At 43.9% G+C, this 27,317-nt stretch overlaps 1 protein-coding gene across 1 annotated transcript in view; it reads right to left on the bottom strand.

Moving 5' to 3' along the window:
* Window positions 1-310: 310 nt before the first annotated feature.
* The window catches only part of LOC126285153 (uncharacterized), a 198,323-nt gene continuing 171,316 nt past the window's right edge, over window positions 311-27,317 (bottom strand). The window contains exons 3-4 of the mRNA XM_049984465.1: window positions 10,897-11,138; window positions 311-801 (exon numbers count right to left, since the gene is read on the bottom strand). Coding sequence (XP_049840422.1) covers window positions 699-801; window positions 10,897-11,138 — 345 coding nt within the window. The 3' untranslated portion in view covers window positions 311-698. The remainder of the gene's footprint in view (window positions 802-10,896; window positions 11,139-27,317) is intronic.

A 27,317-nucleotide genomic window follows, 5' to 3' on the forward strand; every position in this document is an offset into this window, starting at 1 on the left:
ATTTTATTTCATAGGATGTAAATACAAAGTGTATCCTTGACTTCTCTCCACATCACAGGACCCATCGCCATAGCACCCTTGGCATGTGATGTAATGCAGTGTAATGTAAATAAATTTAACTCGTAACAATATTTTTTTTCGAGCATCACATCGAAACAGTGTAACTACAGCCAGAGGTTCTACTGTGCCCTGAAAATTTGAGAAGCACTGCATTCATAACAAAGAAAAGTTCAATAAGTGCAATAACTGACGGATGCTGGAACCACCTAAATGTGGAAAGGATATGAAGATGAAATAACAAATTATCAAATTCAAATTTTAGTGTATTTATTTTTTATTAAGCTCTGCAATAAAAAATTTAAATAATAAATAACAAAATAAATATAAGAATCAGCTGAATCATTCTTACAGTTTGAACGTTTTTATGTTTGATGAAGACAAGTACTGTGATTTATCACTGACGACAAAATGCTTCGTTACGCCTAATTTGTACTGAGTAAATAAATAGCTTCATCTGTATCTTTTCTCTGCGTGTGCGATATGTTCACAGCGTTGTTTAGTTAAAGCCATTACACCCTCCACAAAAAGACTTTAACGTGATTAGAGTCCCACAATAAATAAAAGATTTGCTGTAGTTGTTACAGGAAGCTTGTCCGTTACGGCACTAAGATGAATATGGTCTGTCGTGATGAAGAGCATTACACTTGGTTTGTGAAGACGTAATTTTCAGCGCTGAAGAGACTAGGGTACGGGCTGGGCAGGGACGTGCGGCTTCTGGTTTGGCGATACTCCGTCCTCGATCTGAAACAAAGTGGCTCAGCATCACAGAGCGTCATTACCTGCATAATAATACGACTGGTTTTTTCGCTCAACAGAAAAAGTTACTCGATTGCAGAAGAATCTTTTCAACACTTAGATGTGGGTTAATCTGTATTGATAATACTTTCGGATACGTAGAAAACATACCAATTCACACTTTCACAAGCATGTAACCTGAGTTTCTTAATTCGCTGGTATTCGGACATTTTCGTAATATCTTTTCCAAGTAGAACTATTGTCCACTGTGAAACTTATTCCTTGATGTCACCCTGTCCCATCTTATTGGTGTGTTTCATGTATTAGTTCCGAACTGGAAAATGGCCGATTTGTTGACTTTTCTTGATCTCATAAACTATTTTTAAGTAATACGCACTGTGACATGCTTTAGTTGACTATTCAGATTCCATTCAAGCTATGTTTGATAATGGTCCTAAAGTACCCATTTCCTTCTCCCGACTTACATGTGAGGTATGATGCTACCTGATATTATTAGAAATGTCATGAGATTTCCAAGTGTATAGACATAATTTACAGCTTAGTGATTACAGGATGAAGCGTCCTGATTGGATGACACAATGAATTTTAGAAAGCTTTGTGACTTTGCAGATTCGTATTGGTGCCTTTCCGACTATTTCCATAATTGTAACGTCGTAGCCATTGCACAAATATAAAGTATACATATACGCACTTACACGCACACACATACACACACATACATACACACACACACACACACACACACACATTGAAAGGAACTGTTTGGAGACATACATAAGTCAGATAGAACAAGCGATAAACGGAATACAAAAGAGAGCATACCACTTAACGAAATATTTAAATAAAGAAGACAAAGATACTGTTTTGGTACAATGAAAATATCACTTGGTAGAACGAGATAAATAAAATGAATAGAATAATTCTATAAAAATTGACATAGTAATACTACAAGTGTTCCTTATAGTATTGATGCTTAACAAACACAAGAAGTCTGCAGGTTATACGAGAGTAAATACTGAACTTGTAAACAGTTCGCCAAAGAATACCAAACTATGAATTACTATTTCGTGAATATATGCTAGGATAATGGTTCCACACTGATATGATTCCACACTAGAATAGGACATAGTCCACATATATCCAGTTTTATGCATTTATTAACGTCTGTTGTTGACACTGGGAATTACCTGTGTACTTATCCAGCGAACTATCAAGGAGCACATTGAGTGCGAGCTCTCAAAAGGCTAGTGATCTTTACGGCATTCGACTGCCCACATATTGTCTACGATGGCATTAAATATACAACAACAGTTACCGACGTCGACATTTCGTCATTAAAGAACCCCTAGGAATTCCGCAGTGCGAAAGAAGTGGCAGATGAAATATTACCGTCTCTGTAATATGAGTCAGTAGAATATATGGTGATGTATATGGTCGACTGTGCTGACAATGTAAATGAGGAGTACAATAATGACGATATGTGGTTAACAATTGAAAGTGATACTGAAACAAGTGTCGAGCCATGTAATTGATCATTATTGTCAGACGGGAAAGCACAAATCCCGCCTTCAGTGAAACACAGTAAAGGACAAATCGTAGTCGAAGGAGCAAGTACTGAACATAAAAAACAATTATGAGCAGATAGGAGTAAGTCCACAGCAATAATACCGTGTAGTGCATAAGAAAAACTACGGATATTGAAGGGAGGACAAGGAACACTTCTTACAAAAACTAGTCTTTGGGTTTTTCAAGGATGGTCGACACAATTTGCAGAATGTGCATGATAGTGATCTACTGCGTTCTGTACATAAAATTGCGCGAGACGTAGATTACAGTGATTTCAAGGGAAGGAGTGGGTGGTTGCATAACTTTGAACAGCATTAAAGATTTGGAAGTCGTATGAGAACGAAATTTCAGGCAATGCGTTAACATGATGATGCACAGCAAACTGCGGAAACGGTCCGAAAATTTGTTGCTGAGATAAACAAACTTTTTCCCACTCCGGCCAGTCGGGATTTGAAAAGGAAGTGCGTATGAAAGGAACCCTGCTAATTAAAAGTACCAAGATAGTCGTATCAAGAGCAACTAAAGTCAATGCCTTAATGCATTCGTATACAGTTCTGCCAATTGTTAATCTGAATGGTAAATTGGCTGGAAAGTTATTTATTGTGCTACAAGAAGTTCGGGGTACTCTTCCCCCTAGGATTCTTTCTCGTGTGCGTGGTCTTGCAAGGACAGCAGGGAATATTTGCGCCACAATAAGAAAGAGTGGAAAAATGGGCACAAGAGAACTTTAACTATATCTGTCCAAAATAAACTGCTTTTACTTGAATCCTGGTCTGCGTGTAAAAATTATACTCATTTAGAGCAAACCCTGAAAGGTATGTTACATTGTAGTTCATTCGACCTGGAACCACAGGACAAATTCAGTCTACTTGCTAAAAAATACACTATCGCACCACCCGCAACTACACCTTAAAGCATAGTCTGTTTCACTATAAACTCCACGATAGATTATTTCGCAATACGTTGCATACCGTCACATTCCATCAGTTCACATCAACTCGTTACATCAATATGGTTCCATGTGCATTTTTTGAGAGTGAATTCCTACCTGAACGTCCTGCATGTTTTGTAACGCCCACAGAGTTCGCTCTTGCTGGTACGCACCTTTGTGATCACTGTGTTGCGCCAATCTTAGTTCGGTGTTCATGTGCAAGTGAATGGTTTGTTTTGAACATTTCTTGAATGTCGACGATGTGTAATACATACATCCTGGACACTCATTTTCTGTAACCTTCCTTATGCACATGGTGAGTCACTAGCAGCTAATATTTTGCCCGTTGCAATTGTTAAGAGAATACCTTCAAATGAGCCTTATTAAGGATTCAACATGCAACCTCTGACTCAAAGGGTTCCTTGTAAGACAGAGCGCTGTTAGGAAAAGGCCAAGTTCATTCACATAATGTATACAGTATCATGATGGTATACAGTCAGGTACACTCTCCTTTTCCTCTGTCGGATGATTTTAGTTGATTTACTACCTTTCCGTCACTCGTGTGAGACAGCGTTATCAGCAACTAACAGAGTTTGGAAGGGACCTCATTGTGGATCTCCATTTTGCCGACTAGTGGAATCGTGCATATGCGATTTGCGGAGCATTTGGATGTGACAGTGGACTGGTGTTGGCCTGAATGGGAACATGTGAACAAGGTAACACGTCGAAAAGATTCCGGTCGGCCACGTATGAGCCCATAAGAGAGTAACGCCATATTTTACACCATGCACATTGAAACCTCTAAAAGAACCCGCGTCTTCCATCCGAGATCGCCTAATTGACGCCCTGCAGCGTTCTGTGTGATCCCGCACCATTGGTCAGGGACTGGCAGCAGGCGGGGGTAGGGAGTTACAGGCCCATGCGACGCTACTGTTAACGCCACAAGACAAACGCCGTTGCCGCGACCGGGAAACACGGACTGCTGACGAATGGCGTCACTTTGGTCTCAGCGCTGAATCGGGGTTCTACACTGCCACGGATGGCCATCGTCGGCGGGCATGACGGCGACACGGGAGAGGTCCCATTCTTCCAATGTATTGGTGAGGCACAGCGGTGTTCTGATAGTAAAGCTTTTCTTTTTTCGTACACATCGGTACCTTTCCTTCGCAACAAGTGGCTGTACATGTCGAACGTAGTTGATTGTAATGAGAACATGAGAACCTTTATTGTGGTTGGCAGGAGAGCCAACCGTGTTAGTAAAGGAGACCGAAATGCACGCGTTTTAGCTCACGCAGGCTGGCGTGAGGTTTGGAACATGACAAGGGAATTAGAAATGAGAAAAACGGACTTAGCTGGTTGAATACTTAACTTTAATCCATTAATGGAGAACGTCGCTCTTTACGGTACATGATTCACAATATCAATAGTACGGATACTGGCGCCTTGCTAGGTCGTAGCAAATAATGTAGCTGAAGGCTATGCTAACTATCGTCTCGGCAAATGAGAGCGTAATTTGTCAGTGAACCATCGCTAGCAAAGTCGGCTGTACAACTGGGGCGAGTGCTAGGAAGTCTCTCTAGACCTGCCGTGTGGCGGCGCTCGGTCTGCAATCACTGATAGTGGCGACACGCGGGTCCGACGTATACTAACGGACCGCGGCCGATTTAAAGGCTACCACCTAGCAAGTGTGGTGTCTGGCGGTGACAGCACAACCTTAGCGCAATGATATCGATGAAATAGGAACGGGAATAAATACAATACGAGTAAATAGACTAATCCTGTCAAGAAAAATTATATGAGGTGTGATTGGAAAGTTTTAAGAATGGATCCGCTACTGATTACTGGTTTGGCAGGCAGGTACATGGAAGGTGGGAGTGAGTCATTGCTTTGTCCTTGAATGCCCTCTGACAGGAAACTGCGTTTTAGTTATTCAGTTTGTTGTGGCAGCAAGTTGAGAGCGGGTCTGTTAGGGCTTGTTGCCGGATTCTGTCTGCGCGAAAATGGACGCAAAAACAAAGCAACGAGTTTGTGTGAAATTTTGTTGTTAAACCGGGAAATCAGCTTCTGAGACTTACAAACTATTAAAGACAGCATTTGGAGATAACTGTATGAGCCAGGCAAATGTTTTTGTCAGGTTCAACAGATTTAAAAATGCCCGCGAATGATTTGAAGATGAACCACGGTTCGGTCTTCCTTCTACCTAAAAAACGAATGGAAATGTTGGGAAAGTTCGTGACTTAGTGCTCTCTGATCGTAGATTTGCAATTTGGGAGATGGCTGATGAACTTCATTTAAGTTCCTAAGCAGTTCAGGCAATTTTAACTGAAGATCTGAACAGGTGTCGAGTGTCCACGAAATTCATTCAAAAAGTGTTGTCAAATGACCGGTGACAATACTGGCTTGAAGTGTGCCAAGAGCTGATTAATCAGACTAAAAATGACTCAGGTTTGTTAAATAGGGTAAATACAGGTGACGACTCGTGGCTATATGGATATGATTCTGAAACCAAAGTGTAGTCTTCGCAGTGGAAGACTCTAGGTCCACAACGACCGAAAAAAACATGGCAAAATCGGTCGAAGGTGATGACAGTGTTGGTTTTTCTTTTTCAATTCTACTGGTATTGTGTATCATGAATTTACCCCTGGACGACAGACACCCAGGAATATTACAAATGTGTCCTTCAGCGTTTACGTGAAAAGGTGCGGAAGAAAAGGCCTGCATTGTGGAAAAACAGGAGTTGGGTGCTACACCACGACAATGCTCCAGCTCATCGTGCCTTCTCCATGGTTGAATTTTTGACCAAATTCAGACTTCCAGTGCTTCCACAACGGCCACATTCCAAGGATTTGGCCTCTGCAGACTCTACATGTTTCCTAAACTGGAATTTTCACTGAAAAGGAAGCGATTTGATTCGATTGAAGACATCCAGGCAAACACGAAACACGGAGAGCGTCCTTAACACACTTCAGGAAAAAAAATTCCAGGAACGTTTCCAAAAGTGGAAACAACGTTGGAGTCTGTGTGTTCAGTGAGAAGGCGACTATTTTGAAGGATATGCATCACAGTAGCATGTAAGTACCACCACTGTACAATTAGAAGGCCATACTTAAAACTTTCCGATTACACCTCGTAGTGGCCACGCGGTTTAATGCCCCAACCGACCAGCGGATGACGAACAACAGTGACATATATCCTCACAACATTAGACACTGCGGAAAAGGCGGAATTTAATACATGATACTGCCACGAAGCCTGGTGATCAGAAACTTGATTCAACAACCTTTCCTTCCAAAGCTAGCCCATTACGGACGACAAAAATTTCTGCAACCTCTTGGATTGAAAGCTGGCGCTACCGAGTCAAGTGTCACTGCTGAAACTAGTGTTAGAGACCTTCCGCACCGAGTCGGATAATGCGCACATCTTCCCCTATTCTTGTCCAGAGACAGCTAAAAGGTAATTTAGCGTTCTCAGCGAATTGTAGCTCGAAATAATCGCACACTACCGTAGACGTAGCTTGTGCGAATTCCAGGCGTGTCATATGTGCTGCTCTCATTGCGTGTCGCTGGAAATCCCACTGGTAATGGTGTGCGCATGAAGAGGCCCGATCGGCAACTCATAGAACACCGTCAGCTGCAACGCGAGCAAGACTTTGCGCTGTCCACGTATAAACAATGATTCGTTCTTATATACAAGGTTTTCAATTTTTTAACTTGAGATACGTTGTTCTAGAACAAAATTAAATGTAGTTTTCATCCCCCTATTCCGACAGATGTTTTCGGGACATTTCCCTTAGTTGTAAGGCTCCCAAATACTCTGACGGAAAAGAACCGCATCACAAAAAAGTAATTGATATAGAGTAATTAAATGTCGGAAATACAGAGGTCTAGGTAACATATTTAAGTAATTAACATTTCATGATCGTACATTAATCTAAGCGCGAGATAGGCCATTGCAAACGTGAAATTCTGATACATTAATAATCGATGTAACCGCCAGAATGTTGAATGCAAGCATGCAAACGTGCCTGCATTGTGTTGCACAGGAGCCGGATGTCGGTTTGTGTTAATGGTGGTTGTGGATGGCGCTTTAGTTGTCGTCCGGTGATGTCCCATATGTCCTCGACTAAAAACAATCGAGCAGGCAGAGGCATATGACAACACATTGTAGAGCATATCAGGTTACAACAGCGGTATCGGGGCGAGCATTATACTGTTGGGAAACAATCACCTGGAATGCTATTCACGAATAACACACATTAGGTCCAATCATCAGACTGACAAACAAATTGGCAGTCAGGGTGGGTGGGATAACGACGAGAGTACTCCTGCTGTCATAGGAAATCGCACCCCAGACTATAACTACATATGTAGGTCCAGTGTGTCTAGCGCGCTGAGACGTGCCTACTCCTAACCAACACACGACCACCACTGGCACCAAAGCAACACCATCTTTCATCAGAAAAAACAACAGATCTCTATCCTGCCTTTCAATGAGCTTGCCTGACAGAACTGAAGCGGCCAATTACGGTGATTTGGGGTCATTGGAATGCATGTCTGTCTCGGAGCTATCCTTGAAATAACCGATTTGTAGCAGTTGATTGTGTTACTTTGGTACCAACTGCTACTCAAACTGCTGCTGCAAATGCAATACGATGTGCCAGATCCATATACCGAACACGATTCTCTTCCCACTTTGTAGCGCCATGTGGCTGTCCAGAGCCCGATTTTCTTGTGACCGTTTATTCTTGTGATCACGGCTGCCAGCAGACACGGTCAGTGACTACCTTCCTGCCAAGTCCTTCTGCAGTGTCGCAGAAGGAACATCCAGGTTCTCGTAGCCCTATTAGACGACATCGTTTAAGCTCAGTGAGGCGTTGATAATGGCGTCTTTGTCGCTTTAGAGGCATTCTTGACTGTCATCAATTCACAACGGCCAGTCTCGAAGGTGACTAACGTCCGTCACCGTTACAGCGTGTATTTCAAACAAACCTGACCTAAAAACTCACAGTGACGCTACTAGTTCCACTCTCGCCTGATTGGAGAGCAATCTGAATAGACTTCATCCTACAGATGTAGAAAAACTCCTAACAACTGCCATTTATGTTGACAACGCCTTCTTGAGGTTGTGATTTTTTCCGTCAGTGCATTCCCAATTGAGACTCCTTTTGCCTGACTACCACCTAGCCTAGTGTTTGAAAGAAAGGTCTCGGAATCTGCATAGATCGTTATCCGAAAAGTCCGCTCCACCTAGAGAAGGAGAACTAAGAATATGACTACAAGACTATCGTAACATCGCTGACTGCTGGTGTGAGTAGGAATGTTCAGAAATATGGAAAGAAACATCTGCTTAATAAAGGCGACAAGAAACGGATTTCGGATTAAGTCAGCATTTAACATCAAACATTCAACTCTGAGACAGAAAATGTTCAGTATAAAAAGATGAAGCTTAATAGTACTGTACGATAGGGCTACGCTTTATACAGACGTGTTCCAAGTGAAGCTGTGGGGGGATGAAAAAGGTCATCCGTCTTTCAACAAAAGCGTTACAACGCTGCTCCGAAAGTAAAGAGAGATCCATCACAGTTTGAAACGTAGCCACAATCTTGCTGAATGGCAGATATGAACGAAGACGAAATAAGTGTCACGAGAGGCATGTGTGAAGCGTCCAACGGAGCTAAAGTAAAATTCTGTGAACGGTCTGATAAAAACTTCCAAGAGGTTTTGGTCCCCGGTTATTAGTAAATGGATCGAAGTCGTCTACCAAACGACTCATTAAACGTACTATTACTGAAGCCGGGCATCATAGAAAGAATTACGAAAACCTTAATTCGCCTGCAGTTGGTAGTGACGTTGATAGTGACGTATGTACGCTAAGCTATGGAGCAAGCCATAGACGTAAAGAAATATGAAGTACAGTTTCATATTTTTGTATGGGATTTATTGTCCCACAATTATAATAAAAATGTGTTCCAACTCTATATTTCTGAACATGGATTTCGGGACATTCCCTTTGATTGTAAGACACAATGCTGCAACTTCAAACGCCCTCCGAAATATTCCCATTTGGGACTCCCTTGGCCTCACTGTTAATTCGCCTGATATTTGGCTGAAAAGTCGACGACTGTGCAAGGGGTCAGAGCTCGAACTGCACATTCAGCCTTTAAGAACGAGCCAAAAATAACTGATAACAAGTGGTATGTTTACCGTGGATGCTGTCTAAACCTTCTTCCTATATCAGTTACAGGGTAATGGCTACGAATATGTTTCGCTTGGACTGCTCTCCGTTGCCTTGTTCAGCATTGTGGTATTGGAATTTGTGCTACAGACTGTTGCAGCTCGAAATTACCGTACATCAGATGCCTCTTCAGCTTAGTCGACTTTGCTGTTCTATTGTTGTCATTGTATCTGTATGGTTCAAATGGCTCTGTGCACAATGGGACTTAACTTCTGAGGTCGTCAGTCCCCTAGGACTTAGAACTACTAAGTACATCATACATATCCATGCCCGAGGCAGGAGGCGAACCTGCGACTGTAGCGCCTAGAACCGCTCGGTCACCCCAGCCGGCTTGTATCTGTATCCACACCCCCGGAGCTTCTACTACGCTATCGCAATAAACTTGTATTAGTGCAAAAACCAGGTTAACGAAACTTCCTGGTAGATTAAAACGGAGTGCCGGATCGGAAAACGAAGCCGAAACCTTTGATTTCACGTGCATCCCGTGGTGGAAGCAAGGAACTGCGCAAGGCATGCGGCAGAACTTATGTGATGACAAAATAAATCTCTGGTGAACAGCCTGGTGTGAGTGTACAAAGGACACAATATTTCGGCATTAGACCTTGTTGCCATCGTCAGGAATGCTGATGTACTGCCAAGGGATGGCAGGGGTGAGGTATATATCAGATTACCCTCCCCCTCCCACGGGCGCTACCTCCGCCGTCCACGCCGTGGGCCCTCTCTCGGCCGTCTGCACCGGGGTTCGACGCCCGGCTTGTGGCCCAGCATCTGGGTCCGCGCCCAGAGAGGTTTGCCGGCTGCGTTTTGGAGGTTCCTCCCCCTGCCCTCGAAGTCAGTACATTCTGGGATTTTATCTCTTTAATCCGAGTAATGGCTGGTTTCCAAGCTTGGTCAAGGAAATAGCCGCTGTCACGATTCAGTTCAGGTTTTCTTACTCTGATCTCTATAGCTTCTATGATGATACAGTCCTTTGTACACTCACACCAGGCTATTCACCCAAGATTTATTTCGTCATGAAATATGCCTGGAGAAATTGAAGAATCACAGCCTAAGTGATGTTAAAACATTTGGAAAGAGGCGCCGGTGGAAGTAACACTGTGAGGGTGGATCGTGACATCGTCCGGATAAGTCAGTCGGCAAGAGCACTGCCCGAGAGAGGTGAGGTTCTGGATTCGAATCCTGTTCTGGAACACAGTTTCATCCTACTAGCGAAGTTTTAAAACAGCGCACAATCCGATGAAGAGTGAACGGTTTAGTGTGGAAACAAAATCTATCACTCCGTCTGTGGCAACTGTGCTTCATCTGAGGAGTGACACGTGGAAGGAGGCAGGGGACGCTAAGAGACGCACCTGTAGCCCTCGTCGTCGGCGACGTAGTGGACGACCCGGACGACGCCGTCCGGCTGGAGGAGGCCGTAGCTGCCGGTGACGGTGCCGTTGGCGTGGCGCTCCTCCTGCCGAAAGTGCGTGTTGCCCGTGGCGGCGTCCTCCACGTCGTAGCCCCAGGCGTACGTGCCCGGCCCGTGCGGCTCCACCTCGTGGTACGACGTGCTGCCCTCCGCCAGGCTCAGCGGCGACGCCCGCGTCGGCGTCTGCACAACCACGGCGACGTTTGGTGTTAGTTGTCACTGCGACGTGAATGTCTTCAAATTCAAATGGCTCTGATCACTACGGTCATCAGTCAGCTACAACTTAGAACTACTTAAACCCAGCCAACCTAAGAACATCACAAACATCCACGCCCGAGGCAGGATTCGAACCTGCGACCGTAGCGGTCGCGCGGTTCCAGACTGTAGCGCCTAGAACTACTCGGCCACCTCAGCTGGCGTGAATGTCTTCATACTGTAGTTTACGCTACAGCTTCGTTGCACGCACATGGCCAGAGTGATACTGTGCAAAACAAACAAGCCCTCTGAGTCTCAGTGGAGCATCGCTGCTCGCTTCACGACACGCGCCAAAACCTCGAATGACGACAATATCTGACTGACACAGACCCAGCGTATTGCCTTAAGGCAACACATTGGCCGTTACCTGCAAAGCTAGGCAAACCATAAAGAAGAGATAGTTAAAATAACAGAGTAACATAGCACATTAACTATTCGGCGCAAATGAATGAATGTGAGGGACCGTGCTGCCAAAGAACTCCCAGATGCTCACAGAAAGCTGGACGTCAAATTTCTTGAGATCATCGTGACAGTAGCGCCTAATATGCCTGGGCCTGCAAAACGAGGCAGTCGAATGAACGGCAAAAGGCAGTCTTTCTCAGTGAGTGAGCAGTTAAGGTGCACCGTGAGGGTGCATTATACCATACATTGAAGCGCCAATGAAATTGTTATAGGCAAGCGAATTGAAATACAGATATGTGTAAACAGGCAGAATACGGAGCTGCGGTCGGAAACGCCTATGTAAGACAACAAGTGTCTGGCGCAGTTGTTAGATCGGTTACTGCTGCTACAGTGAAAGCTTATCAAGATTTAAGTGAGTTTCAACGTGGTGTTACAGTCGGCGCACGAGCGATGGGGTGCAGCATCTCCGAGATAGCGATGAAGTGGAGATTTTCCCGTACGACCATTGCACGAGTGTGCCGTGAATATTAGGACTCCAGTAAAACATCAAATCAGCGACATTGATGCGGCCGGAAGAAAATCGTGCAAGAACGGGACCAACGACGACGGAAGAGAATTGTTGAACGTGACAGAAGGGCAACCCTTCCGCAAATTCTGCAGATGTCAGTGGTGGGCCATCAACAAGTGCCAGAGTGCGAACCATTCAGCGAAAGGGCATCGATATGGGCTCTCGGAGGCGAAGGCCCAATTGTGCACCTTTGGTTCACGACATAAAGCTTTACGCCTCCTGTGGGCACGTCAAAATCGACATTGTACTGTTGACAGAAAACATGTTGCCTGGTCGGAAGCGTCTCGTTTCAAATTGTGTCGAGCGGATGGAAGTGTACGGGTATGGAGACAACCTCATGAATACATGGACCCTACATGTCGCCAGGGGACTGTGCAAGATGATGGACTTTCTTTAATAGTGTGGGGCGTGTGCAGTTGGAGTGATACGTCTAGATACGACTCTGACAGATGACTCGTACGTAAGTATTTTGTCTCATTACCTGCATCCATTCAGGTCCATTGTGCATTTCAACTGACATGGGCAATTTCAACGACACCCCAAACGTCCTGAATTGCTACACAGTGGCTCCAGGAACACTCTTCTGAGTTTAAACACTTTCGCTGGCCACCAAAGTCCCCAAAAATGAACATTATTAAACATATTTGTGATACCTTGCAACGTGCTGTTCAGAAGAGATCTCTACTCCCTCGTACTCTTACCGATTTATGGGCAGCCCTGTAGTATTCATGGTGTCAATTCGCTCCAGCACTAATTCAGAAATTAGCGGAGTCCATGCCACGTCGTGTTTGCGGCACTTCTGTGTGCTCGCGGGAGCCCTTCACGATATTAGGCAAGTATACCAATTTCTTTGGCTCTTCAGAGTAGTTAAAGTAACAAGGTAACACAGCATATTAACTACTCGGTGGAAATGAAGGAAAGTGCGGGAGCGTGTTGCCAAAGGTATCTCAGACGTGTGCTGAAAGCTCGACGTGAAATAGCGTGAAACCAGCGTGTCTATGGCGCCAAATGAGACTGCCCCGCAACACGAGCCAGTTGAAGGAACGGCAAAAGGCAGTGTTTCTCAGTCAGTTATGGCGCACTGTGGTGGCGTTCTCCATTATACAATAGAACAGGGATAACATCTGGATGACTTTACACTGGGAAGCCTCACAAAGAAATTAGAAAACAGGTGAAGTGTGACGAGTAGACCAGGAATTTGGCTTTGCTCACAGCATTGGTTAACGTTCCGAAACGCAGGAGAAGAGGTGGTCTACCATTGTCATCTACAGCAGCAGACGTCCGCTACGTTGTGCAATGGGCAACAGGTGACCCACGTCAAAGAGCGAGTCGCATCACAACCACGTTTGTCGGGGCTGAACGACACGCAGGTGCGCGATCCACAATGGCACAGCGAATGCACCACGCTGGTCTCATTGTCCGATGACCAGTAGGTTGAGTACCGTCCGTGGGGTTGTGTGCCCTTCACGGATGAAATTGAGGAGGCTTTTGCTTAAATTCCCCATGGAATCTTGCTCTTTCACTTCTCAAGAAACAGAGGGACGTAGTTGATGCTACCTCATAAGTTGGTTATTAGTATTCACATTTGATTATTGCTGACGTTGGCCATCATTGGCGTGTGGTTGAACCAATCGAAATGTCGGCGGTTTTGGAAGACGTCACCCAGCTGCATTCGCGCAAGTTATCTAAACGGTGTATATGCCAGGAGAAAATCAGATTCGTGATGTTAGGCTTGTTTGTGTTCAGAGTTGCGACCATGACCACCCATCGCGAAGCTTGCATTTTCATTTACTGCTTCTAGCCATGCTGTTATTAATTAGACTGCTGCTTGTTACTCCATCTGTCAGGTATCATATGCAAACAGTAGTGACTGTTGTAAGGTAGGGAAGAAATTTCCAGGGTGACATTTATTAGTAAAGATTTTATACGAACATCTAGTCCAGCCTTATCTGAATACGAATCTACTTGAGATCAGTATCAGGCAGACCATCACAACTGCATCACTTTGGATAATATTATATGTAGCAAATGTTAAAAATTCGTACTTCTGTTTCACTTAATTTACTTTTACTCGGTAAAAAATTGGGATGATTAAGTTACCGAAGTAGATGTAGCTAATAAACGAAGAAATGTAAGCGGCGATCATTAAGATTCCGTCTGAGGGCGTTGCAGCAATGTCTATGCAACGCACCGCGACTCCGATGTGGGTATATAATCACCGACATGTAGACAAGGTTTTAGTGTGGCATTTGTGTATTTCCGACGTGCGCGAGAGGGAAATGTTGAAACGTGATCTGTAGCAACGTTATTACCAAGTGCGTCTCAACATGACCAATGTGTCGTTACTCTTGTATTGGTTGACGAAGAACAAACAACGGTAGACGTCGCTCGGAGAAAGATGCACGTGTATGGGGCAGCATGTCCACCGTCATGGATTGGTGCTACAAATGGCGCTGCTGCTTCTCGGTAACCCACGTCCCCATATTGCAAATGTCGAAAAGCAGAAGTTACGCTGACTGAAGTTGGAGACGTGCACCCACCCGATAGACCAACCTTTACACATGTGATTATCGCGCTTTTGGTGCCTCAGAAATGTCTTGGAGAGCAGACGACTCGCATCGAACGATGATGTGCATCAGTCAGTTACGAACTTCTTCACGCAGCAGGACACGTTGTTTTACCATTTGGGTACTTGCAACCTGGTGTGTTGGTGGAATTATTGCCTCAGTGCTCATGGCGATTTTGCCTGATTGGCGTTTACATTCTTGATTGTATGGCCATAGAACGGGAGCTCTTTGATCACCCTTTGTATTATCAGAAAAACGCTCTCCAACAAAATCACATGTTGTGTCGAATTATCAGTTCTTTAACTACTTCTGTTTCAATAATATTTAAAATTGAAAAGTTTGATTTTATCCTTTGTGATAAGAGAGCACTGTAGCTGTTTTCGTAGATTACACAGTAGGAAACACTGCAACCAGCCATAAGTTTTTTTAGAAATGATTTCATTGTACTGTTACTGGTTTTTGGCCTGAGCACATCGTCAGACGCAGCATTGATTTCTTGGCAATTTTTACAAATGGCTCTGAGCACTGTGGGACTTAACTTCTGAGGTCATCAGTACCCTAGAACTTAGAACTACTTAAATCTAACTAAACTAAGGACATCACACACATCCATGCCCGAGGCAGGACTCGAACCTGCGACAGTAGCCGTCCCGCGGTTCTGGGCGCCTAGAACCGCTCGGCCACCCAGGCCGGCGCAATTCTTACAATTTTACGTTTTTGTCTTCCGAAAAAAGTCTCCGTTACACATCTCAAACCTGCGATTGGATTCAAGACTTTCCTGCAGATAGGATTCAACACGTCCCTCTTAACGGAACTAAATGGACAGATGTAAAGATAATATCCGGAGTACCACAGGGAAGTGTGATAGGACCGTTGCTGTTTACAATATATATATGATCTAGTAGAAAGCGTCGGATGCTCTTTAAGGGTATCCACAGATGATGCAGTTGTTTATACGAAAGTAGCAACGCCAGAAGATAGTAAGAATTTGCACAACGACCTGCAGAGAATTGATCAATGGTGCAGACTCTAGCAGTTGACCCTGAACGTAAATAAATGTAACATATTGCACATACATAGGAAAAGAATTCCACTACTGTACAGCTACACTATTGATCACAAACAACTGGAGATAGCGTCTGCCGTAAAATATCTAGGCGTAACTATCCATAGCAGCGTTAAGTGGAATGACCATATAAAACAGATAGTGGGAAAGCCAGACACAAGACTCAGAGTTATCGGAAGAATCTTAAGGAAATGTAACTCATCCACGAAAGAAGTGGCTTATAAGGCGCTTCTTCACCCAATTCTTGAGTATTGTCCATCTATCTGGGATCTCTATCAGGTAGGGCTGATAGGGGAGATCCAACGAAGAGGGCTGCGTTTCGTCATGGGATCGTTTAGCTGGCGAGAGAGCGTTACGGAGATGCTAAACAAACTCCACTGGCAGAAGTTACAAGGGATACGTTGTGCATCACGGAGAGATTTACTACAAAAATTTCGGGACAGTACTTTTCAGGAGGAGTCAAACAACATATTACTTCCCCCCTCATACATCTCGCGTATTGACCACGTGAGGAAAAGTCAAGAAGTTAGAGCCAATACAGAGGCCTACCGACAATCATTCTTCCCACGCACTATCCGCGAGTGGAAAACGGTTGGAGGGATCAGATAGTGGTACCGAAAGTGACATCCGCCACACACCATTAGGTGGCTTGTGGTTATGGTGTAGATGTAGATGAGATTTCATTATCTTCTTCGATCCATTTTTGTTTTAGTTTCTCTTTTTCGATACATGTTATTCCATGAGTGAAGTAATACAAGGTTTAGTATAGTCCATGGATCAGAATGGATCGGAAAAGAGCACAAACCTGCCTCTTGTATTATGTGAGGAAGAGCTTCTTATGAGGAGATGAACGCAAAGCCTGCTAAGAAATCAGTGCTATCGTTTGAGGATAGGCTCATGCTCGAAATTAGTAACAGTACAATAAAATCATTTCTACAAAAACTGTGGCTGGTTGCGGTATTTCCTACAACGTAATTAGTAGAAAGGTTGTTGTGACATTTCCAACTGTCTGAAAAAGCGCTCTGCAATTCAATTTGAGCTTCCAATATAATTGGTAGAAGCATCCGTTGTGTGTATATTCTGTATTTAGAGGGTGCAATTCATACCTCTTCCTCCTTCCCATTGCCAAGAGTCACAGTTTTGTCCACCTACCATCGAGAAACCTTCTCAAGCTGTGTGAGGAATGTATATTCTTTTGTTCACTCTGTAAATTCTGTGCCTGATATTCAGAGCTCATGCAGAGCAAAACCATGTAGGCGAGTACTCTTTGACTATTGCTACAATATCTGTGACTACTGCATCGCCTCTCCCTGAAAGCGCTATCAATGCTACTCGCATTCTGTGTCGAGTAGCAGACGTATTTTGAAGGATTGTCAGTTTACTCTCTTTGTAAGTGTGACACGAGTATAATGCTGTTGGAGTATGAATATTTTTGATGTATTTATGGAGGGAAAAGCTAAGGACTTTATTTGTGAGTTTTTTGGAATGTTGAGGGATGGAGGTAAGCATGCAAGTGAGTAGAACTGTTTCGTGTTATTGAGATTGTAGTAACGTATTTTAGATGGAATTGTTACATGGAATGGTGTGATAGGAAGATGAGATTCCCTTGCATATTCCTTAAAGTCACGGCATGTACATACTACTGTGAACATTCAGTTGATTTTTAAGGCATTACTTTTGAATATGGAGTTTCATTTGAATTTTGTTAAAATCCATTTCGAATCAGTTAAAATTCCCACCCTTCATTCGGTTTGTTATGTACGTATGCACATAGTACTTTGTGGTACGACGTTTCCCGGAGTTGCTTTTAACATTACTTTCCTGCTTTATGCAATGCGCTGCTTTCAACAAATCTGTAAATCCTGTTTTCTAGGACACGAGGCAACTGAAAATAAAGTTCACGGCAGGTATTTGTAAATTTAGTTGCGCATTTACTTCAGAAGTCAGGTTACATTGAGGGTAGAATTTCATTTTTATACGAGTATTTAGTTTCTGTTTTTAGAAAACGTTGAGAAAATCATATTAAGGCTTTACATAATTCAGTATAGTCAGAGTTCTCCACACTACACGACTTTAGGTTAGGAATTACTTTGTTTGGTAACCGTTTTTAAGAAGTTTTGGTAGACATTTTTTGGAAGATTCACTCAGAGAGAAGCAGGTCTTGTGTGCCAGCAGCGAAAACATACCCTTCATAACATTCTTTCCAGCAGCCACAGATGCAACGTGTGATTCAAAAGGGTGGTGGTAGGGGCGTCAATATCGTGCTCCCACTAAACAGAGATGCATTCTAAAGGTATTCTCTAATCACGGCCGGGCTCTAACCTCTCGCGATTTTGGAGATGAAATACACGGGGAGAATCAAACCACGTTAATGTTTTCAATAGGGCCTGATGCGCAGATTAGGATCTAAATAAGTGAATTCGCCCCCAAGGAACAACCAAAAAACAGACAGAAGTATCTTCCAAATTTAGGACTGCAACCAAATTCTTCAGGTTTGTGCATCACAACACTAACTTTTTCTTGTGGCGTCGACTACAGAAGATCAGTATACTCCATTCGCTAAAGATGCATTTCAAGCGGTGCATAACATCTACATCTGGGGCACGAAATCCGGACACAGTCCCAGGTTGCCTTTCTAATGACTTTCAGGAAAAACAAAAATCTGGTTTACTACTTGTCATATAAATATAAACCGAACTGAAAAATTAAAAATGCTGATGTAATCTACTCATTAACAGATATAGCCTTATGTGAAATGTTCAAGTCTGTAAGATAAATATTACAGTTAAAAACTTTGCATTTGTCTGCAGACAGCGGAGCTTACTACGTGCAGATAGACAAACTGTATTCATCCTGTGTTTGAGAATGAGACCAGACAGTGGCTTGCAACAACCTTTAGACATAATTTCAAACTTTTGAGAAATATTTTGTCGCTGTCCACAATTCCTCCCCTCACCTCCCCCCCCCCCCCTTTCCTCCACACAGACACACAAAAGTGACGAAAGGAAAAATGTTTATCGCTTACTACATTTTTGCTGTTCATAAAGTAAATCTGCCGCATCAGGCGAGACGTTTTAATTTACCATTTCTTTGCTACTAACTGCATCCGCAACGCATTTGGCGGACAATATACACATACACCACTGAATGTGCCTGCAAAATTATATCATCTTATGGCACACAGTACAGCAGATATGATGTCAGAAATATTGAGATGCGTGAGAAACCAGCTTTCTCTTTAAACGAAGCTCAAATTACCCAGAATAAACCCACATAGTGCTTGATAACGAGAGCAGTTAGCGACTTCCAACAAACGTAAGACCTAATTTCAATTTTTACGTTTCTCTCCGACAGCCCCCTCCCCCCTCACCGCCTCTCAGTATAATGGAAGGAAAAATGTTCATCGCTTGCTACATTTTCGCTGTTCGTGCAGTAAAACTGCGACATCAGGCATGACGTTTAAACTTATTAGTTGTTTTTTATTATCTACTTCTTAAACGCATTTTAGATACAGTACTCACTCATACCACTGTAACTGGAAAATTTATATGTTTCTGTGACATATAGCTCAACAGATATGATGTTTCTAAAAGTTGAGATGCGTGAAAAACTAACTTTCGGTTAAAACGGAATTCAGATTTCCCAGAAAATAGTCATCCAGTGTTTGAGGATAAGACCACCTAACGACTTTAAATAAATATTAAACATAATTTCAAAGTTTTTGTAAACTTTCTTAATCACACTAACTCGTTTGTAAAGTAGACTAATCAGAAGTTTGAAGCTGTTTATGCAACGGTGAGATATACATAAGGGGCTTTTTGAAGAAGATGAAGACGCTTCACGCCGTACGGTTATGCAACACTTCGCACACAGCAGTGTCGCTGTGTATCTATATACACGAGGAACACTTGCTCAGTTAGTGCAGCCACTGCCGCCTTTCGCTTTCACTGAACACTCCTCCAATAGCTTGAAGAGAGTATTTAACAAATACGACAATTGTTTTCTGTATTCCTGTCGAAAGCAGCCTTTCCAACGGACCAGCTGGTGTTGTAGCGACAGGTACACCAGTTTAGTTACGTAATTAAGGTAATTGCGGCTATCGTGTGAAACGACACGATAGCGATCGCACCGATTACTTCACCTTTCTAAAGCAAACGGCTGCAAGTTACTAGCGAACTGTAGACGCAGAAACTACCTGCCGACCGGGCATCCGCTCTCGATATTCCCGTCGCCGCTGAGGCAGTTGGCTTTAGTTACGGTCGCACCCAGCGGAGCGTGGCGAAACCTCGTCCCCGCCACCGTGTGATTGCCGCTGCTCACTCTTCCGCCTGCGGGGTCAACAGCACGGGTCGCCGGGTTGCCCAAGCCCAGGAAGGCGGTGAGACAAATCATGCCGTCCGCGGCTGTATTTCTGCTTCGTCTTGGCGGCGGCGGCGGCGGCCGTGGGGGGCGGTTTCGAAAGATCCGTAGGTCACTGCCACGGTCGTGGCTTTAATTGCCACCCGCCTCCCACATGCAGAGATGCGTGCCGCGGCCCACGCACCTACGCGGAGTTGTGTTGCGTAATCACGGCCACCAGACTACCACTGCACGCCGCGTCCGATGTGGATCGCGTTTCCGGTAAAGAGCCTTAAGCTATGTCGTCTACACGTTTCCTTCCCTGTTTGCAACTTCTGTGTGTTTTGTTGTATGTTTACAGTCATCATTTACCCCTTGAAGAAAATAGTGAAAATATCCCGATAAGTCCCGTCTTCAGTATATGTAGGCATTTGTTCTACTCCAACATATTTATCATTTTAGCACAACAAATAATTTATATAATATGCACAATAAAATTTACGAGTAAAATTTATTTACCTCAACAAATAAAGCGAATAAAGATCATTGATCTTTATCACACAAGAAACAATTTTCTAATATATAACCATGTATATGCAACTGTCCACCTATCGCATCCATGGCGGCTTGGGACACTTTCAGTGAGGAGAATATCCGGTGAGCAGACAGTCATCCTTAAGAGCCGAAACCAGGATAGATGGTAATGTTGGATGCTTGCGTCGGAGCGAAATAAATGTTTTAACTCATGCCAAAGGTGTTCTGTTGGGCCCAGACCGAGACTGTGGTCAGGCTAGTAGATTCCAGGAATGTAATTGCTCAGAACTCAGGGCCTCTGTTCTGCTTTATGAGATGCTGGTATAAATGACTATCGTCTCCTAACAGTTCCTGTACTGTATGCAGTACTCAATGCCGTAAAATTTGTTCATATTCTTCGTCTTCGCAAGGGCAATAACAGGACCATAGCCTAACAGAAAAAGACCCTTCCACTTCGTAACCTCCTCCCAATTTCGACGTTGGCGCTATTCAGGAAGACATTTGACGTTCCGCAGGCGTTCGCTAAACCCAAATCCTTCGGTAGGATTTCCATAAGGTATAGCGTGATTCATCACTCCAGGTCGTTCGTCTCCAGTCTCCACTGTCCCGTGGTGTGGCTCTTTACATCACCTCAAGCGTCGCTTGATACTGTCCACAGATATATGTGGCTTATGAAGAGTTTCTCGACCATTGTACCCCATTCTTTTCAACTCCCTACACACAGTCATTATGCTAGCTGGAGTGCTGGTGGCACCCTGGAACTAATGAATCACTCCTCCCGCTAAATTCGTGCTATTTTTTACAGCCATCTACATCTACATCCATACTCCGCAAGCCACCTGATGGTGTGTGGAGGAGGGTACTTTGAGTACCTCTATCGGTTCGCCTTTCTATTCCAGTCTCGTATTGCTCGTGGAAAGAAAGATTGTCGGTATGCCTCTGTGTGGGCTCCAATCTCTCTGATTTTATCCTCATAGTCTCTCCGCGAGATATACGTAGGAGGGACCAATAAACTGCTTGATTCCTCCGTGAAGGTATGTTCTCGAAAGTTCAACAAAAGCCCGTACCGAGCTACTGAGCGTCTCTCCTGCAGAGTCTTCCTATGGAGTTTATCTATCATCTCCGTAACGCTTTGGGGATTACTAAATGATCCTGTAAAGAAGCGCGCTGCTCTCCGTTGGACCTTCTCTATCTGTTCTATCAACCCTACCTGGTACGGGTCCTACATTGGTGAGCAATATGCAACCAGTGGGCGAACAAGTGTACTGTAACCTGCTTCCTTTGTTTTCGGATTGCATTTCCTTAGGATTCTTCCAATGAATCTCAGTCTGGCATCGGCTTTACCGACGATCAACTTTATATGATCATTCCATTTTAAATCACTCCTAATGCCTACTCCCAGATAATTTATGGCATTAACTGCTTCCAGTTGTTGACCTGCTATATTGTAGCTAAATCATAAAGGATCTTTCTTTCTGTGTATTCGCAGCACATTACACTTGTCTACATTGAGATTCAATTGCCATTCCCTGCACCATGCGTCAATTCGTTGCAGATCCTCTTGCATTTCAGTACAATTTTCCATCGTTACAACCTCTCGATATACCACAGCATCATCCGCAAAAAGCCTCAGTGAACTTCCGATTTTATCCACATGGTCATTTATGCATATTGTGAACAGCAACAGTCCCACGACACTCCCCTGCGGCACTCCTGAAATCACTCTTTCTTAGGAAGACTTCTCTCCATTGAGAATGACATACTGCGTTCTGTTATCTAGGAACTCCTCAATCCAATCACACAATTGGTCTGATAGTCCATATGCTCTTATTTCATTCATTAAACGCTACGCTCTTCTAGAGACCTACGGCAAGAAGGGGGAGGGGGGGGCGGCAAGTTCCTTCGCGTACTCTGTGTAAAATCGAACTGGTATCCCATAAAGACCAGTGGCCTTTTCTCTTTTGAGCGATTTTATTTGTTTCTCTAACCCTCTGTCGTCTATTTCGATATCTACCATTTTGTCAACTGTGCGACAATCTAGAGAAGCAACTACAGTGCAGTCTTCCTCTGTGAAACAGCCTTGGAAAAAGACATTTAGTATTTCGACCTTTAGTCTGTCATCCTTTGTTTCAGTACCGTTTTGGTCACAGAGTTGTTTTGATCCACCTATCGCTTTGACATAAGACGAAAATTTCTTAGGATTTTCTGCCAAGTAAGTACACAGAACTTTACTTTCAAATTCTTTGAACTCCTCTCGCATAGCCCTCCTCACACTACATTTCGCTTCGCGTCATTGTTGTTTGTCTGCAAGGCTTTGGCTATATTTATGTTTGCTGTGAAGTTCACTTTGCTTCCGCAGCAGTTTTGTAAATCGATTGTTGTACCACGGTGGCTCTTTACCCTCACTTACGATCTTTCTTGGCACATACTCATCTAATGCATATTGACGATGGTTTTTTAACTTTGTCCACTGATCCTCAACGCTATCTGTAGTTGAGACAAAACTGTTGTGTTGAGCCGTCAAGTACTCTGAAATCTGCTTTTTGTCACTTCCTACCTTTTTTAATATTTCTATTTATGGCTGAAATCATCGATGCAGTAACCGCTTTATGATCGCTGATTCCTTGTTTTGCATTAAATGTTTCAAATTGTTCGGATTCCTTTGTCACCAGAAGGTCTAATATGTTATCGCCACGAGTCGGTTCTCTGTTTAACTGCTCAAGGAAGTTTTCAGATAAAGCACTTAAAAATTTTCATTGGATTCCTTGTCCCTGCCACCCGTTATAAATACTTGAGTCACCCAGTCTACATCCAGCAACTTAAAATCTCCACCCAGAACTATAACATGGTGGGGAAATCTACTCGAAATATTTTCCAAATTTTCCTTTAGTTGCTCTGCCACAACAACTGCTGAGCCAAGGGGCCTACAGAGACATCCAATTACCATGTTTGAGCCTGCTTTAACCGTGACCTTCACTCAAATTATATCTCATTTCGGATCTCCGTCAATTTCCTTCGATACTATTGCACTTTTTATCGCTATAAACACGCCTCCCCCTTCACTGTCCAGCCTTTCTCTGCGGTATACATTCCAATCTGAGTTTAGAATTTTATTACTGTTTACATCTGGTTTCAGCCAACTTTCTGTCCCTAGTACTATGTGGGCATTGTGACCGTTTATTAATGAGAGCAGTTCTGGTACCGTTCTACAGACTGTAAATAGGCTCTTAGGTTTTTATATTGGTAACGCCACGTAGCGCTCTGTATCAAAATCCCTGGCTGTGCTGTGTGCAGTCTGTGGCTATTTTGCATTGTTTTCTGCCATTGTAGTGTTGGGCAGTTGGCTGTTAACAGCGTGTAGCGTTGCGCAGTTGGAGGTGAGCCGCCAGCAGTGGTGGATGTGGGGTGAGAGATGGCGGAGTTTTGAAATTTGTAAGAATGGATGTCATGAACTGCTATATATATTATGAGTACTAAGGTAAATACATTGTTTGTTCTCTATTAAAATCTTTCATTTGGTAACTATCCTTATCAGTAGTTAGTGCCTTCTGTAGTTTGAATCTTTTATTTAGCTGGCAGTAGTGGCGCTCGCTGTAATAGTTCGAGTAACCAAGATTTTTGTGAGGTAAGCCATTTGTGAAACGTATAGGTTAATGTTAGTCAGGGCCTTTTTTTGTAGGGATTTTTGAAAGTAACATTGCGTTGCGCTAAAAAGAAATTGTGCGTCAGTTTAAGCACAGTCTTGTATAATTGTTCTAAGGGGACGTTTCAAGACCTATTACCACATTAATATTGTTATTCCCTGTTACGTTTTGCCTACTACAACCTTGCCACGTCTCAGGAGGCGTCTTGTCGGGCCTTGGGAGGAAATTCTATAACCTAAAAAACCCACATGTGCTCTCCACACGTACTCCGCTACCCTCGTAGCCGCTTTCTGCGTGTAGTGCACCCCTAACCTATTCAGGGGGACCCTACATTTCTCCACACGATAGCGGAGGTAGAGAAATTTGCACCCTATATCTCCGCAGAATCACCCTAGCTTCTGGTTTAAGCCTTCCACTCGGCTCCAAACCAGAGGACCGCGGTCGGTTCTGGGAACGATACTACAAATAGTTAGCTCAGACTCCACCCCGCGATCGAGGCTTTCCGCCTTCACCAACTCGGCCAACCGCCTGTACGAACTGAGGATGACCTCAGAATCCAGACGGAAGGAGTCACTGGTGCCGACAAGAGCACCGGGTGCACCCAGTGCTCTCCATCGCCGCCGGTAGGGCTTCCTCCACATCTCGGATGAGACCCCCTGGCAAGCAGACAGAGTGAATACTGGCCTTCTTCCCCGACCTTTCCGCTATTTCCCTAAGGGGCTCCATCGCCCGCCTAACGTTGGAGCTCCCAATCACTAATAAACCCCTCCCCCCGTGTGATTACTCGGACCTTGCTAAAGGAGCGGCCACATGACCACTCACAGGCAGGGCGGGCGATGTCACACGGGCAGTCTCCACATTGACCCTCCGCCTCGTGCGCCGCGAACGCCGCTGAACCCGCCAATCCCTTTGGGGAGAGGGTGGCCCAACCGCGCACGGTACCGGCGCAGATGTCTCGACAGAAGAGACCGTGGGTGAAGCGTGTAACACCTCATGACCAACAATGGAGATATTGCCGCGACATTGTAGGATGTCAAAGGTTGGCTACCGGGTACTGAAGGAAATACACTATTTGATCCAAGGCTTCCGATTTTTGCCAATTCCTGCAGGCACAGGACTGCTGCGATTCGCGATGTTGGAAGCAAGGCCTTTAGCTGGAAGAAGGAAGAAAAAACTGTGGAGAGCATATGTAATTTACTCACTCCAGTTAGTACTTTTGCTCCTTCGATCTTTCGGTTGGTAAGGTCTGCTGTGTGAATAAAACTTAATACAAGAATACATCTTCTGCAGCTGATTAATAATGCTGCAGGAGTTGTTAGTCGTTGTGCCTATACACCCCCATACTCTGTTTGAGCTAAGTTGAACCCTCAAGTAAACAAACGAGCGCTGACTGATCATCGGCTACATAACTGGAGAGTCCATTGTCGTAAGTCTATTGAATGTAGGCGCTACGTACGTGTAAGTTGTACTTACGTACAAGTTTCTTGTTATTCTAAAGTGAATGAAACTGACTCATGCTAAAGCATCGAAAGGCGCGAGTGTCGTTCCTATTGATGGATGTCCACAGAAATTTTTACAGGAGGGGCAACATTGAGAACTGCCATTTTGAACATAACTAATTTGGTGTCGTGCCTTAAGAACTAACTTTGAGTAGAAGTACAGAAAACTTACCATATCTTAAGACATTCATGATTATCTTGTTAGTAACTTTACTGTAGTGAAACGTCCTGGCAGATTAAAACTGTGTGCCCGACCGAGACTAGAACTCGGGACCTTTGCCTTTCGCGGACAAGTGCTCTACCATCTGAGCTAGCGAAGCACGACTCACACCCGGTACTCACAGCTTTACTTCTGCCAGTATCTCGTCTCCTACATTCCATTCTCGAAACTTTACTGTAGATTAATTTGGAAACTGGACTACCATTCATACTTCCACAACGTTACGTTGAAACTGAAAAAAAGAAATATTATAAAAGTTCCGCTGAACCTAAACGAAGACTTCACATTAACAAACCTCGATGTGGAGAAACTGGAAATAAACTTTAAATAACTATTATTGAACCTGACTAATTACAGTGTAGCACAAGGACAATATACGAATATACCGTTATGGTAAACCTCCCAAAACCATTCTCAAACTTGGGTGTAGAATCAACTTTTAGCGGCCTAGGACTGCACAAATGTAACCCTCGTCTTCCCGTAAGTCATGTTATTGTGCAGCGTGCCAACTGGAATGCATAATTCAGAGCTATGTGACTGCACATGACACTGTGTTGCGCTGACAGTCTTCGACAAGATCCAAACCCTGCAAATTAGATTTTTAGACCCTGAAATTTCACACTTCTTTCTCTTTCTTCTGCAGCAGTAAATGGTAACTGCTTTATTGACTGATGTGTTTGGTCTAAGTATAGATGTACACAACAATAGTACAGCATGCCTGTGTTCTTTCAACTGTACTGTACTACGCACTTCTGTTGCATGAAACTGAATATAGAATCAGCAAGCCGACATGGGTTTTCCTTGTCCACCGACAAACGGTAACCTGTTGTCGTATTTCTGTTGTGCAGTAAGGATGTCCCTATGAGAATCGACGATGGCTGTCTGGCACGTTAGTGGCTGCGTGTTTATAATATGTTGGGAACTGCAGGCGTAATCCGTGCGCCAGATTGTTGAACTCAGTCTTTTCTGCAGCATGGTAAAGGCTGAAGGAGGAAGTGACAGAAAGTCGTTATTTCGGCACTGTTTTGTAAACGTTCACGTCCATCTCGACAGCAGAAGGGAGTGGAAACCACAGCCGACAATTCCTGTGACAAAATAACAAGTGAGATATACAAGGTGAGTGGTGTAAGACGTAACACACCTTTTATTTCGTGAACGGTTTCCGATAAGCAGGCTATTGGCAAAAGATAGTACGCTAAGGGACACGTACTTTGGTGTGTGGCATAGCGTCTTATCCCCTACATCGATCGGAATACTGAAGCAAGTACG

This window comes from Schistocerca gregaria, chromosome 8 (assembly GCF_023897955.1).
Source record: "Schistocerca gregaria isolate iqSchGreg1 chromosome 8, iqSchGreg1.2, whole genome shotgun sequence".
NCBI classification, from domain to species: domain Eukaryota; kingdom Metazoa; phylum Arthropoda; class Insecta; order Orthoptera; family Acrididae; genus Schistocerca; species Schistocerca gregaria.